Here is a 16538-nt window from a genome sequence, read left to right on the forward strand (position 1 = left end):
TTTACCATCAATACAGATGTCCACCATATTTTCTCACTGACACGTCCCCAACTAGGAAATTTAGGCTTAAAGAAAGTTGGGTAACACTTTATTTTACAGTGTCCTTGTTACGTATGTTACTTGTACTTACCATAGTAATAACAGAAAATTAGGCACTGTTACATACAACTAAGGGTTGGGGAGTAACGGAATACATGTAACGGCGTTATGTAATCAGGATACAAAAATCCAGTAACTGTAATCCGTTACAGTTACGTCAAAAAACGTAGTAATCAGATTATAGTTACATTTAAAAAAAAGGGGGAATACTTTCAGGATTACAATGGTTTAATTTAAAACTAAATAAATAAGTATTTTGGCATAATAACACTATATTAAGCGCTGCTTGATTATGGTTCTGTTGCCAGTAATGACTCACGTGTGCCACGCGCTGGTGAATGCGCAAATAACAGCTTTCTACAATCTCCTCAGACGCAGAGTGAATCACTGCTGCTAGTAGAAACGATGCTGCCTGCGGGTAAAATCGCTTTTAATTCATGGAAATTCCGCTGCTATTTTGTAGAAATTAGGAGAGTATCTTTTTTAGTACCCAAAATGTCCTTTCTTAATCTTTTCTCACGTAACGGGATGTTCGCTGTCTAGGTAACGTAGGGGAACTCCCACTGCCAACGCCAAAGTTCAGTCAGGCAAATTAAGAAAGATCACGGCTTTAGTCAACATGTAGGCCTATTTTTAAATAAACTAATATGTAGATTGTGTAAAAATGTTAAATGTTGTGTTTTTATTTTTTAGTTAAAAATTAGTTACAAATAAAACAAAATAATCTGTAATACCATACATTAGCCACTAGATGTCTGTATAGCCCTTTACATAAATATATATTCAGGCCTGTGTGTATATTTTGAAAATATTGTAATGTAAACTGAGCCAAATTCTTAATAAATAAAAGTTTTTTAATATTTTTTTTTATCATATTTCTTCTTGCTTGACTTTATTTATATACGTGACCTTGAAGTAATCCAAAAGTAATCAGTTACATTACTTTCATATTATAGTACTTGGATTACGTTACTGAATACTTTTTTTATGAAGTAATTTGTAACTGTAACGGAATACATTTTTAAAGTAATCCTCCCAAGCCTGCAACTAACCCAATCCTAATCCTAACCTAACCCTATAGTAAGTACATGTAGTTAATTAATATTACATACTCAGTACTTAAATATATAATTACACTGTAACAATGACACCTTAAAATAAAGTGTAACCGAAAGTTGTTAATTAAAAGTTTCCCACCTGTAATTACAACTTTGCTGTGGTGTTCCTGTGCGTTCAACTTGTAAATATGATCTTTCCAACATGATTTGAATGCACCATATGGCTATGTTCTAAATGGAGTAGTAGTATGCTAAATTGTTACATGACCTCCATAGCATGTCATCTTGGAAATTGTCACAACTGTTTTGTTGTCATGGACAAAATATGGTTATTTTATGGTACGAATTAAAAACGAAAGTCAGTTTTTGCCAGTCTGATCAAATAATGAGTCAAGACAGTGTTAATACACAGCACAGTACTTCATTTATCACTCTCAAAAAGGAAATGTCATTGAGTGCATTGCCACAGTTGTATATATATATATATATATATATATATATATTTCTGTAGTTGTATATCATCGATGCATACAGAAAATGTGCATGCAGTTCATGGTATACACACTGCATACTACTTTCTTTCAAAAACAGTACTGTCTGCAACTGCGTCTCATATTTTTGGCTCAGATATAGGTTAATACATTTCAGTGACTAATAAAAGCAAATCCTCTGCTGTTTCACCTCAGTTCCCCTCCGTTTCTATTTAAGCTCCTGCGCGCACACACACACACACACACACACACACACACACACACACACACACACACACACACACACACACACACACGTAATCTCCTACACTATAAACAAATCCTTGTGATATTTCCACAGTTCCACATGACTGCATACAAATTTTTATCCTTTCTTTTTCTTGATGTTGTGTTTATCTGTGTTCTTCATCAGAAGCAGATGTGATCATTGTGTCTTATGATTTGTCTCAGGGCTGTGTTGAGAACAGGGGTGAATTTCTGGGCAACGCCTGTGGCCATCACGGTCCATACATACCTGACGTCCTCTTCTGGTCTGTCATTCTCTTCTTCTCTACGGTTGTTATGTCCTCTTTCCTCAAGGAATTCAAAACAAGCCGTTACTTCCCCACCAAGGCAAGAAGCTTGTGTGTGTGTGTGTGTGTGTGTGTGTGTGTGTGTGTGTGTGTGTGTGTGTGTGTGTGTGTGTGTGTGTGTGTGTTTCAGTATAGAATAGTACAGACAAATGTGGAAGTATGTGTGTGTTTGAATATCTGTGAAAAAATCTAAATATGTGAAAAATCGAAAATCTATATACAGTATATATATATATATATACACTACCGTTCAAAAGTTTGGGGTCAGTAAGATTTTTTATGTTTTTAAAAGAAGTATCTTCTGCTCACCAAGGCTGCATTTATTTGATTAAAAATACAAATAAAAACAGTAATATTGTGAAATATTATTCCAATTTAGAACAGCTGTTTTCTATGTGAATATACAGTAAAGTGTAATTTATTCCTGTGATCAAAGCTGAATTTTCAGCATCATTACTCCAGTCTTCAGTGTCACATGATCCTTCAGAAATCATTCTAATATGATGATTTGATGCTCAAGAACCATTTATGATTATTATCAATGTTGAAAACAGTTATTTACATTTTTATTTCATGATGCTATGATGAATAGAAAGTTCAAAAGAACAGCATTTATCTGAAACTGAAAGCTTTTGTAACATTAAACACTACCCTTCAAAAGTTTGGGGTCAGTAAGAATTTTAATTTTATTTTTGGGGGAAAGAAATAAAATAAATCAATACTTTTATTCATCAAGGATGAGTTAAACTGATCAAAAGTTACAGTAAAGACATTTATAATGTTAGAAAATATTCTATTTTAAATAAATGCTGTTCTTTTGAACTTTCTATTCATCAAAGAATTTTGAAAATAAATTGTACACAACTGTTTTCAACATTGAAAATAATCATAAATGTTTCTTGAGCATCAAATCATATTAGAATGATTTCTGAAGGATCATGTGACACTGAAGACTGGAGTAATGATGCTGAAAATTCAGCTTTGATCACAGGAATAAATTACAGTTTAAAATATATTAAAATAGAAAACAGTCATTTTAAATTGTCATAATATTTCACAATATTACTGTTTTTTTTAATTTTTTTATTATTAAATAAATGCAGCCTTGGTGAGCAGAAGATACTTCTTTTAAAAACATTAAAAAATCTTACTGACCCCAAACTTTTTAACGGTAGTGTATATATATATATATGTGTGTGTGTATGTATGTATGTATATATATATATATATATATATATATATATATATATATATATAAATGAAAATATATTAAAACACTTTATTTCGATGGTCCACTTGAGACATTCTACTAACTACAAGTAACTTTGCAACTACATGTCAACTAACTCTCATTAGAGTATTAATAGACTGTAGTAGACTGTTAGTTGTTACGGTTCAGATTAATAGAATAAGTTGACATGTAGTTGCAAAGTTACTTATAGTCTGTAGAATGTCAGTTGGGGGAGCATCAAAATAAAGTTTTAGCAGATATTAAGCAGACAGTCTACAAATACTTTAATGATGGGTAGTTGACATATAGTTGCAAAGTTACTTGTAGTTAGTAGAATGTCTCAAGTGGACCATTGAAATAAAGTGTTGCATAATATAATATAATATAATGTAATATAATATAATATAATATTCCAATTCTGTGTGTTTCTCAACAGGTGAGGGCAGTTATCAGTGATTTTGCCGTTTTCATCACCATCCTGACCATGGTTCTGACCGACTACGCTCTGGGGGTCCCCTCTCCAAAACTACAGGTTCCTAATGAGTTTAAAGTGAGTCGTTAAGAGGAGTATTACACTACTGTGTCATTTTCATTTGTAGATTTTCACATAAATCCACTTCCTCAGAATATCAATCTGTAATTGACTAATGACCTCTTACAGCCAACCAGAGACGACCGTGGCTGGTTCATCAGTCCACTGGGACCAAACCCGTGGTGGACCACTATTGTGAGCTTCATCCCAGCTCTGTTGTGCACCATCCTCATCTTCATGGACCAACAAATCACTGCCGTTATTATTAACAGGAAGGAACACAAGCTGAAGGTTTGTCACTATTTCACAATATGCTCCTTTTTTGGTTAACAAAGAATCTTGTACTCTTGCTGAGATGTCTTTTGTTGTGTATGTGTGCATCCACAGAAAGGCTGTGGGTATCATCTGGACCTGTTTGTGGTGGGTGTGATGCTGGGAGTGTGCTCTCTCATGGGCCTTCCGTGGTTCGTGGCTGCGACGGTGCTGTCAATCAGCCACGTGAACAGCCTGAAATTGGAGTCCGAATGCTCCGCACCCGGTGAACAGCCCAAGTTCTTGGGCATCAGAGAGCAGCGCTTCACCGGCCTCATGATATTCGTCCTCATGGGCAGCTCAGTATTCATGACCTCCGTGCTGAAGGTCAGTGATCTTCTTTGATCAACTGATGATAGTTACAAACTTGCTTGCAATGAATGAGAAAACTTTTGCGGAATTTTATCTTTTAATGGCTATTATTTTGTTTTTGTCCTCAGCATATCCCGATGCCTGTGTTATACGGAGTTTTCCTCTATATGGGAGCATCGTCTCTCAGGGGCATACAAGTACTGCAATTACTAGTCATATATTGTGCCTAACAGTTGTTTATTTTGACATTTGTAGGTGTGGCTTATGTGTCCCAATGTTATTTAAGTATTGTTTATATAAGTCCTTTATGCTCTTTGAAAAAAATAAAAAATACAGTAAAGACAGTAAGATTGTGAAATATGATTACAATTTAAAAGAGCTGTTTTAATATATTTTATTGATTGTGAAAGCTGAATTGGAGTCCCAGTGTTATTTTAGTATTATTTATATACTATTATAATATTTATTCATATTTTAAATTAGCTTTTATTTTTACAATTTTATTTTTTATTTCAAGGAATTTTTTGTAATTTTATCATTTTTAATAGTTTTTTTTTACTTGATTTAATTTTTGTTTTATTTTCATTTCTATTTAGTTATTTTATTTGTGTATTTGTTTACTTGTATTTATTTTACATTTTAGTACTAAAAGTTGTTACTTTTTTTTAAGTTTAAGTTTTTCATCTAAAATGTATATTTTATTTCAGCTTCATTTCAATTAACGAAAACAATTTTTTAATTGTTTTAGCTTTAGTTAACAAGACTAAATTGTGTCCAAATACAGGGTCATATTGTACAGTTCTGACCGTGTTGGTGTGTTCGTGTTTGTCGTTCAGTTTTTTGATCGTGTGAGACTGTTCGGGATGCCGACAAAACACCAGCCTGATTTTATCTACCTGAGACACGTCCCGCTGAGAAAAGTTCACTTGTTCACCATCATCCAGCTCAGCTGCCTGGTGCTTCTCTGGGTCATCAAAACCTCCAGAGCCGCCATAGTCTTTCCTATGATGGTAAGACGTGTGTGTTTGTGTATATTTCTGTATGTTTGCATGCATGATCATCAAGATCTCATATGATGTCTGTGTGTTTTTTTGCAGGTCTTAGCCCTTGTGTTCATCCGTAAGCTGTTGGATTTTTTCTTCTGTAAGCGAGATCTCAGCTGGCTTGATGACCTCATGCCAGAGAGCAAGAAGAAAAAATTGGAAGATGCACAGCAAGAGGTACAACCATCACGCACTGCTAGTGGTTGCAGCCTGCGACGACGCTATTGGCTGGCAACGACCAATAACTGAAGGCAATGTTTTAAAAGGACAGATCATCAACATGTTCTTTCTCTCACTTTCAGGAGAGTCAGTGTGTCTTGATGGAGGAGGAAGGAATTGTACAAGTGCCCCTAGAGGGGCATTATAAGTAAGTAGGATTTGTTTTGACAGTGTTTGTACACTGTAAAATTGGTAACCTGTTGTTGTTGTTACCATTTCTACATAATCTAACCCGTAAATCTAGTCCTTAAGATTTAAAAAAATAAATGATACAGTATATAAGAATGATTTCTGAAGGATCATGTGACACTGAAAACTGTAGTAATGACTTAGAGACATTTGCATTAAAGACATTTAAGTAATAAATTACATTTTAAAATAGAAAATAGAAACATTTATTTTAAATTGTAATAATATTTCACAATATTACTGTTTTTACTGTATTTTTAATCAAATAAATGCAGCCTTGGTGAGCATGAGACTTCTTTCAAAAATCTTACAGACACAAAACTTTTGAACATTACTGTTTATTTTTTACAGTAGGACATTTTTTTTCAGTGGAATATACAAAGCATACTGTCAAAAAAATAAAAAAATATATAATTTCATTTCACATATTTCATGTAGAAACAGCCTGGAGTCAAACATTTCTGTAAAAATGTTTAGATGGCCTCCTCTCTTTTTGAAGGACAAACTTTCAAAATGTTCTTTCAAAATATGACATAACAGAAATAATCATTAAAAATGCTAATGTGTTTGCATTCATTAAGGGACGATCCATCCACGGTCAACATTACAGATGAAATGACAAAGACGTCTTTTGGAAACGTCTGGAAAGGCCTCAACTCTGAAAGCACCAACAAAGATCAAAGCTCAAAAAGGTTTGGATTTAATATTCCCTCAGAACATCCCCTGGCATGCATAACAATATTCAAACATGTCACTTTAATCTCACCGCAAACCTGCAAACATTGCATTAGGATAGATGAAAATACATACACAGTATTTTATTTTACCATGGGACATTTTCAGTTTCTCGATTCAGTAGCGGCACGCTTTTATTCCCCCTTTTGGAACATTGAACTGAAATCCTACTTTTAAAGGGGTCATGAACTGAATTTTTTTAATGTTCTTTGAGGTCATCACAGGCATCTCTATCATTTTGTTGCTCGAGTAATCCTGTGTTTGCGTCTATCTCGTATTTACTACTACATGACATGTGTGAATTAGTGGGCGGGGCTAAAGAGGCAATGATGTAAAAGTAGTCGTTGATCTTGTAGTGGCAATTTTTCATTAAACAATCATCAACTGCGTAAGAGACACTCTGAAATTCAAATGATCATTAAAAAAGTATTTTATTCTTGCAAGAAGGCCCAGTTGCCACACAGAAGTCATTAGTACAGTCTGTGGAACAAGTGCGACGAAGGGAGGGAGGGCAGAGGAGCCTTTATAGTACCTTCAAGGTCTTCTGCCCACAGGCCCTTATCTAAACAAGGGAAGGTTTCTCTGCTAGTGACCTAATCCTGCTGAGTTTATTCCTACAAACTCAGAAGTCCCAAATGGGACCACCTCTGATCCCAAGGGGTCAGAGGTTCCCTTTTCCGCTGTCTCCCCCTTTGTCTCACAGTGTTCACATTAATCATTATATTGAAAAATCAGGAGCACACCTAGAGTGTGAAAATTAAAATTCCCATTACAATCTTCTTCTGTAGAGGCGGTCTTTCATCGCACTATTACGCCATACTGTGACAAAATCCGAAACGAGTTGTTTTGTGAGCTTGGTTTCAATAAAAGCAGTTTTTGGACTGATGAGGAAGTTTTAAGTTATGAAACTTACAGGATTTTTTAATAGTACAATGACCTCTTGGGCCCTAACGATCTAAGCGCGTGGTCTAAAGCGCACGGCGCAAGTTCACTTAGGGCGAATCTGAATCCACTTTTTTTTGTTTAATGACGGGAAAAATGGTTGGTGCGCCAGGCGCATGGTCTAATAGGGTTGTCCCTATTCTCATTATGAGTAATGGGTGTGTTTTGGGATTTATGTGCGTTAAACCAATCAGAGTCTCATCTCCCATTCCCTCTGCCATGGCAGATTCGCTATTTACATGACGGAATTTGATAGTGGAAAGACAGAACGCGTCTCCAGAGCAGAAACGGAACTGCTCGTGCGCGAGGTAAAAGTGCGCAAGCAGACCATCTACGGGACAAGCCGGATTCCACCATATCTTTATGTACACAATAATAATCTTTTATATTGTAATCCTTTTATTTTAAATATCTGGCATGTTTGTGTGCTGCTGTGCGTCCCTGTGTGTTTAATAAGCAGTGTACGCGCGTTGTGGATCCGCCTATAGGCGCACATTACTAACGCGCTCATTAAATAACAAAAACATATTGTCTATTTCTATTGCCTCAAAATAGCATCGCGCCAACAATGCGCTAGAACACACCTCATTTTCAGACCAGCACACCCACGGGCGCACAAATGGGCACAAATGCACTTGCTATTTAAACAATGTGGTGCAGGACGTGAAAATGATAACTGCGTCGGACTGAAACTAGCAAAAAACACTCGCGCCTGGCGCTGCATTGCGCCAGGTGTAAGATTGGGCCCCTTATGTCAAAAGATCAAGGAAAATTTGATTTCTCAATTCATGACCCCTTTAAAAACTCTGTTAAAGATCAAATAAGAAACATTTTCATTCTCAGAGCAGAGTTTGGTCATGTCTGAGCCCCTCAAAAAAGATTAATTAGCAATTAGCAATCTAGCAATATATCTGTTCAGTGAACTAAAACATGCTGTTCTCTTAAAAATGGAAGTGTGAATATCAGGCTCATATCATGACTGAATTTTTCATCCCTGTCACTCATAAGCTCCCTCTCCTAATGTCTCAGATGCTGATTTCCAAAGGTAAGACACAACTCAACCCGTCTGTGCATGAACACTGTATATACACTAGTGCTGTGGGTACGATGCTTCATGTTTCCTAAATGTTCAAACCTTTTCTCATTTTTCTGAAAAACGTTGTGTCTTCCTTTTTAGAGGTTAAGTTAGGGATAATGTACGTCCAACCGGTGGTTCTCTCAAAATAACCCCCGACAGGACACCGACGCGAAGCGGAGGGGTCTTGATCAGCCTTGAGAGAACCACCGGAATTGACCAATCAGAATCAAGTATTCCACAGAGCCGTGTAATAATGATAATTAAATAATTCCAGGCTTTACAAAGGGCATCTTAATAAAAAAAAACACGGGCATCCTGTGGGATTCAAGCTCTTTTTTCCTGGGCATTTTAGCCTCTGTGTGCATGTTTGTGTGTATTTGTTCAGAATGTTAAATGCATGGAAAAGCATGATTTCAGACAGGTTAACTCACTGGGATCATATAGTCATGTAAAATAATGACTGTCAAAGTTAACGCATACAGTTAACGAAATGTATTTAACGTTCTTTTTTTGTTTTTAAGTCTGATATTTAATTTGACCTCTGTTTCATTCTGTCCTGTGTGAATCTGAATATTCAGTCCCTGGTAGAACTCAGTAATGTTTCTCAGTTTATTCTGTATACAATATTATTTATTTATAAATCAAACTTATATGTGATGTTCAACAAAAAGTCTAGAGTGATTATAGATGTGCACACTCCATTACGAGAGTCGTCAACACAATAATTATACTTTTATTTTTCTTTCCAAAAAATGCTTCAACAGATGAATTATAAAAGAAGTGTTTAATATTAATTAATATTTACTTAATGCTACATATTTAAAAACAGTAAATAGTAATAATTAAATAATTCTAATATGATATATTTAGTACAATAATTAATTATTTTGATCATTTGACAGCACGAATAAATCATAATAATGTAACTTTAACTTTTTATCATAAAGGAGCCAGGGTTATTATTATAACTGTAACTAAAACTAAAATTAAGTAAATTTTAATTAATTAAAATAAAATAAACTTAAATATACTGTACAAACATTTAAACTTATCTCATTTCAGCTAGTTTCCAATGCAAAATTTAGACAAAAAAAAAAAAACGACTAAAATGGAAACACTTTTTTTTTTTGACAAAACAAAAAAATTACTGAAATTAAAATGAAAATGGAAAATATAAACATAAAATCTAATTCAAAATATTAATAAGACTATGATAGTATCTCAATGATACAAAAATAACACTGGAAGGCGTTCACATAAAACGCCATAAAACCTTTGGTTGCCTGAGAAGGGGATTGAGTCACTGTGTCTTCATCAGCATGACCTGTGTCTGAAGCACGTGTGTACACTCGACAATTTCATCGGCCGACGACAGTCCATGATGTGACGTGATGAGCTGAGGTGACGTGGCGCTAACAGACAGCAGACAAACGGCTAGTAGTGACCAAGGGGGTAATCTTTCAGAAAAAACTGAAGCTTCCCCGGGCGCCGCCATTGATTAGCAGACCATCATCTGCTGTTAGCATTCCATTGACTCCCATTCATTTTGGCGTCACTTTGACAGGGAATAACTTTACATCTGAGGCGCTTAAAGACTCCATTTGTCCATTATTTATTTCTAAAGAAACACGAAAATGTATAAAAGGCTCCATTACCTTGTATCTTACGTTATGGTCTCATGGACACATCCTACTCACACTCTCCGTCTCTGCAAGTTTCGGAAGGGAATGATTCAGATTTCTCTTGGCACAGCTACTAGAAGACAGACGGGTTGCTCACGTCACATCTACGTCGTCAAGCTCAGTTTGAGTCTGGCTCAGCCATCAGGAAGTGAGTGCTTCTAATTGACTTCACTTTTTTCCGTTGAATCCAATGGGGTCGCTGTGTCCATTTCTTTTACTGTCTATGGTAGTGACAGCAGCGGCAATCCACCCGTCACTCAAGTGGCCGCGCCCTTAATTATGCAGAACTTTAAGGCTTAATATCTAAAACAAACGAGTTCTAAAAAAATTCACCCTACTCACAGTTGTCATGAAGGGCAAAATTAGCTATATAGACCAAAACCACTTTTTTTTACCAGGCTGTAAACACATTTTTTTTCTGCTGTAAAGTTGGGCATATTAACATGGGGGTCTATGGGATTGACTCTCTTTTGGAGCCTGTCTCTAGCGGCCAGTCGATGAATTGCAGTTTAAGTCACTTCCATGTTGGATTCAAGAGCGAGACGGGAAGGTTGCCGCTTGGTGTACGCACACGTGTTTCAGACACCGGTCACACTGATTTGCGTTCCCTGTAGCGTCAATCCAAGATTCAGTGTCGACTTCCACTTCGAAAGGGAACTGTACGTATTCTTTTGCTCCAAGAACAAACTCGTGACTCGCTGTTTCTCGTCAGCTTTTCGAATATACTTTTTTTTTCTTCTCATGGTGATGTAAATCTTTCTCTATTATTCTTCAGCTCAAAAGTTGTGGGTGCCATTGGACATAAGCGAGGTGATGAAGAGAAGGAGACAGATTTGGATAGAGAGACGAGTTTGTGAGTTCTTGTATTTCAAAACACAGTATCGTGCCACACTACAAGCACCACTAAATGCTTCTGTTCTGTAGGTCTGTGTGTGCCAGTATGTGCTAAGGCACCTTGTTATATTTACATATTTTTTATGTGTGTGTGTGTGTGTGTGTGTGCGCGTGGGTGTGGGGGTGTGTGAATGATGCCGCCCACAAGGAGGATTGTTGGGTTGTCTTTAACGGTCCAATTGTAGTTTCACCTATAGAAATGTAAAAACTATAATAGGTTACTTTTGTTTTCAACCAGGTAGAGTGTATTTTGTATGTTTTATATTTTTTTTGACTGTAGTTCCTATTGAAATCCTTCTCTTATAGCCTGAATATGTTTATTGTATAAAATCCATTCTTTTTTTATTATGCATAAATGATAAATATTCATTTGTGGGCATAGTTCAAATATCATAACAGGAAGAAGCAATTTCTGACGGACGATGCAAATGCAGTTCTGTCAGCTTTTTCAATGTCTGTGCGATTACGTCAAAATGTTCTCCACACCACTAAATAAGATACTTGATGTTAACATTTGCTACTTACGAACAGTGACCAATATTTTTTTAAGTACTTTTATGAAGTTTTCCCATTTTGTGAATTTTATTGTAATATTTCCCTAAAAACACAAACGTACAGTCCGAGTGCCCTGTGCTCGTTTTAACATTTTCTCTTGAACTTCTTGATATGAAACACATCCATATTCATAAATTCACTGGTTGTTCTGACTGTTTTTTATTTTATTTTTGAAAACTGTTATTACGAAGCTTTCTCATTTTGTGTAGCACTCAACCATGCAAATAATAGTAAACATATATTTTGTTAAAACGTTGCAAATAATATAACTGTATAGTGTTGTTTTCACAATGTTTCTGAGTGACAGGGCATCTGACTCCTCTACAAGACTCATTTACAAACCGAGAAAAGAGACCTCATCGCTCGAACGAACGAATTATACTATTACTGCCGATAATACAAAAATCATACAAGAAATGCAATAATATTCCTTTTAATAAGAGGGGCATTATACCATGTACAAACCAGAGACGAATCTAACATTAATCATCAACACATGTACATGTGATTCTGTATTTTGTCAATGTGTATCATTTTAAATAACAAAAGTTATTTATTGTGTGGATAGATTTAAATATGTATAGAGTGGGGGGAAATTAATGTTTTCATGTTACTGTCAGTGTTATTACAATGTTTTGCCATTTTTTAGGTTGGTTGACGAAACTACGACACGCACATCTGTCATGCACATGTCGGAAGGACAGACTTCTGTCCACTGTAAAATAAGAATTTCTTCCTGGTAACAGCCACTGTTGTTTGTTAAATTATTCATTCAAATGAACATATATCGTTACAACTGTGAGAAATTTTCATCAGAATAAATGTAACTGCAAATAAACTGACACTAAAGTGTGTTTTTGTAATGGTTTGTATTTATGTTGATATGACAAAGATAACATACTGAAATTCTATATTTAAGCTTCTTCTTCTAAGACACAATTTTGTCAGTATATCCTCCTAGAGCTTTAAAGCTACAACTCGGGTTGCTACAGTATATATCTTTTCGGATTGGACTTAAGTGGACAATCATAGACTTACATTGAGGTGGTCAAAACTTTTATATATAGCTTCATTACCATATCTACCACTAGCAAAGCCTAGCAACTAGCTTAGTACATGTTAGCAAAAATAAATTGCGGGCTTATCAATATGTGGGAGACTCCTGGAACTTCCGGGAGAGGTGGGATGTCTGTAACAACGTGCTCATTCATGCTAGCAGCATGTAAAAACATGTTAGCAATGTGCTAAAATATGTGTTAAAACATGCTAGCAATATGTTTAAACATAGCAATTGGTAAGACATGATAGCAACATGCTAATCTATGAACATACTTGCAAAATAATGCTAGACACATGCTAAGACATGTTAACAACATGATAAATTTGCTAGCAACATGAAAAAACATGCTGGGAAGCTTAGTGCTTATTATATGTTGCTTTCGAGTCGCTGCACATGAAGTCTAACACACGTGTTAAGGTAGGGTAGGAGATTTTCAGAAAGGCTAGAAATAGTTAGCTGATGTTAGATGTGGTGTTTTTAATATGCTTTAAGACAAACCATGTGCAAATTCATAAGTCAACACCATTGCTGGTGTTTCTGACGTCATAAAATACCTTGTAACCAATCATGTCAACATGTGATCATCAACAAGTGGATCTCTGAGCTGGTGTGAGTGAGTGGAGGCAGGGATAATTTGCATATTCATAGAACCGCATACTAAATGAGGCAAGGGTGTACATTCTAGCTATTTTAAGGCATGAATATTTTTTTTCAAGGAAGGCCTATGCCTTAAATAGGCCTATGTCAGTTTGGTGATCAAAGGTGATTTTTAAGGGATAAAATTATTGACTATAGGGGGACTTTAAATAGTTTGTAAGGTCAACTTAGGTAAATGGAAACCCTACTTAAAGAGGTTGTTCCACATTATTAAGCAAGTCACAGTTCTCATGCAATATGGGGAGGAAGAAAGATCTTTTCAAAGATGAAAATCATGAAATGTAATGCAACGGTCATAAAAACAACAACTAATATTGTGTCAAAAATGAATGGAGATTATCAAACTATCATAAGATTTGTGAGTAATTGACAGCACAAGAGAACTCGGTCAGATAACTATTAAGGATAACTTAAGGAAAGTGTCAAAAAAATTATTGTATTAAAAGGACAGCTATAAAAAAAAATCGTGAAGGCTGGCATTGGCTTACATTTGCATTTCAGCCACTTCCAACCAAAGCTCACAAAGATAAAGGTTTACAGTGGGTCTAAGGAAAAGCACTCAGGTGCAATCAAACAAGTTAAACACTAAAAGGTCAGAGTAAATCAATTTAAGTTGTTTTGTATTTTGTCTTTGGGGAGTGTAGGCTAGGGCTATGTTCAAAAAAGCTGTTCATTGTGAAAGATATAATTTTTTAAGCTCTGGTGGTTTCGAGTTTCTGTGTTAGTTTGTGAAAAGACTACTTTTTGTTTTACAACATTACACACAATCCTGATTTCACAATTTCAATCAGGACATTTAGGCTTAATGAAGTAGCAAAGAAGTTGCTAGCGATCACAAGTTTACCTGCCTGACACATTAGTGATACAAACATTTTATTAAAAACGGTGGCTTCAGAATTCACATAAGGTATGATCGTGAGAACAAAGCTCTAGCAATGCTAAATCACAGGCTTTATTTTACTCATTCAATTTAAACCGATATTCTGGTGAAATCTCGAGGGAATCTTAGATGGCCTACAAATGGACGTCATATGGCTGAGCAGCGTTTCCCTCCTTTCTTTCTTTTATCGGTTACTAAACATCTCAAACAAGTTAGAGCGTCCCTTTAAAGTGTATATTTATATAAATTAACTGCTAAGAGATATAAAATGCAATGCAGCTCTTTTCTGTGGGTTAGATCAGCAGAGAGGATGTTTTTTTTTTTTATTCATTATACAAAACCGGACAGCAATAGAAATAGCTTCCTGTTTATCTTCCTCGTCTCAGCTTGGCTAATTTCTCGGGACTCCAATTGGTATGGTATAAATTCATAACGCTGCAAAAGAGCATTCAGTGTAGGCTATAGATTGATATGATCTGGTTGAACTCAATGGTTTCACTGACAGGGCTTAGAATAAACCAGGATTAGGCCTTATTTGTCTTATTTGATCATAATATGCAGTATTTTGAGTCGATCGGCCACAGCGATATTGATTGCTCAAAAATATTTTTTGTACATTAGATAGCGTGTTTGCAACATGAACGTCACAGTCATACTCGTGTGTCCAGCTGGAGGCGCCGCAGTTCAGGTTTCATGCATTGCCGTGGTTTGTTACAGGACCTGCAGCGCCACCTGCCGGTCAAACAGCAGTAGTTCAATATTTATTATGCTCTAAAATAAATTATGCTGTTACATTTCCTCTATGCAATTATCTGGACATTTACTTTAGCTAGCCTTTCCATTTCCAACAGTCTTGTTTTATGTCGTTATTTTGGTATAAATAAATATATCCCAAATATTTTGAGTGAAACATGCACAATAAGTTTACATGTTATGGCACGAGCACAGATGGCGTCCCATGATCGCTGAGCGTTTCCAAGGAGAGGATCTGGCTCCCATGGGCAATGTCAAGTAAGATGATAACAGCCCTTCAGCTCACATCAAAATGTGGAAAAGAGCCCAGCTCAGCCATGTGTGGATGCAGCTCCTCCACAAAATGTAAGTCAATAAATGAAAAATAAAAATGGGGAAATGAACAGGGATTTAGATATGGTTTGATAAATTGAATTTATGATGTTCCATATATTTAATTATGTTTTAAAATAATAGTAATAATAATTGAATGCATTTGTGTGGTGCAGATTTACACAGAAGTGTTTAGAAGTCAAATATTTACATATTTACAATTAATCACCTGCCCAATGCAACAAAAATACTATTTAAAAATGAATGGAAATCAATTGCATTGTTCAGTATGATAATTACATGCTACATATTGCTTTACTCAGTTATACCTCAAAAAAAAATATATATATATTTTACAAAAGATGCTGACAGGCTGCATGTAGTAGTAGCCCAGTAATAATACATTTTATTTTATGCATTTATGAATAATGTGTTCTATTAATATATAAATAAGTTAAATATAAACAGTTATTAATATAATATAATATCGTGTAGAGTAATATTAGATTCAATTTTTTTAACATTTTACAAAAGATGCTGTTTGACAGGCTGCATGTAGTAGTAGTAGTACTAATAATAATTTTATTTTATGCATCTCTGAATATGTTCTATTAATATATAAATAAGTTAAATATGAAAATGAATAGTATAATGTAGAATAATATTTTTTTAAAAATTAAACATACAAGAAGAGATGTTGTTTGACAGGCTGTAATAATAATAATACATTTTATGTTATGCATTTATGAATTATACATTTATGAATATATAAATAAGTTAAATATGAACTATTAATAATATAATATATATTATAATAGTTACATTTGATAAGAGGTGCCATTTGACTATGACAGTAGAGGCTGCATGCATAAGGCTCCACTCCACTGAATCCATTGTTCCATGTTTTGTGTGAGTTGATCTCCGTGTGTCTC

The 16538-nt window shown here is 35.2% G+C and overlaps 1 protein-coding gene across 5 annotated transcripts in view; it reads left to right on the forward strand.

Annotated features, from left to right (window-relative positions):
• slc4a10a (solute carrier family 4 member 10a) overlaps nucleotides 1-12796 on the forward strand; it is a 56123-nt gene extending 43327 nt beyond the window's left edge. For 3 of the 5 annotated variants that reach the window (XM_084394566.1, XM_084394567.1, XM_084394568.1), the window contains 10 exons: nucleotides 2099-2260; nucleotides 3888-4001; nucleotides 4113-4274; nucleotides 4371-4622; nucleotides 4736-4804; nucleotides 5444-5617; nucleotides 5705-5827; nucleotides 5953-6017; nucleotides 6640-6750; nucleotides 11271-12796. In XM_084394566.1, coding sequence (XP_084250692.1) covers nucleotides 2099-2260; nucleotides 3888-4001; nucleotides 4113-4274; nucleotides 4371-4622; nucleotides 4736-4804; nucleotides 5444-5617; nucleotides 5705-5827; nucleotides 5953-6017; nucleotides 6640-6750; nucleotides 11271-11352 — 1314 coding nt within the window. In that variant the 3' untranslated portion in view covers nucleotides 11353-12796. Of the gene's footprint in view, nucleotides 1-2098; nucleotides 2261-3887; nucleotides 4002-4112; nucleotides 4275-4370; nucleotides 4623-4735; nucleotides 4805-5443; nucleotides 5618-5704; nucleotides 5828-5952; nucleotides 6018-6639; nucleotides 6751-8743; nucleotides 8781-11270 lie in introns of all 5 variants that reach the window. The other 2 variants (XM_084394569.1, XM_084394570.1) reach the window with 1 other exon arrangement.
• The last annotated feature ends 3742 nt before the right edge of the window (nucleotides 12797-16538 follow it).

This window comes from Rutilus rutilus (genome assembly GCF_951802725.1).
Source record: "Rutilus rutilus genome assembly, chromosome: 22".
NCBI lineage: Eukaryota > Metazoa > Chordata > Actinopteri > Cypriniformes > Leuciscidae > Rutilus > Rutilus rutilus.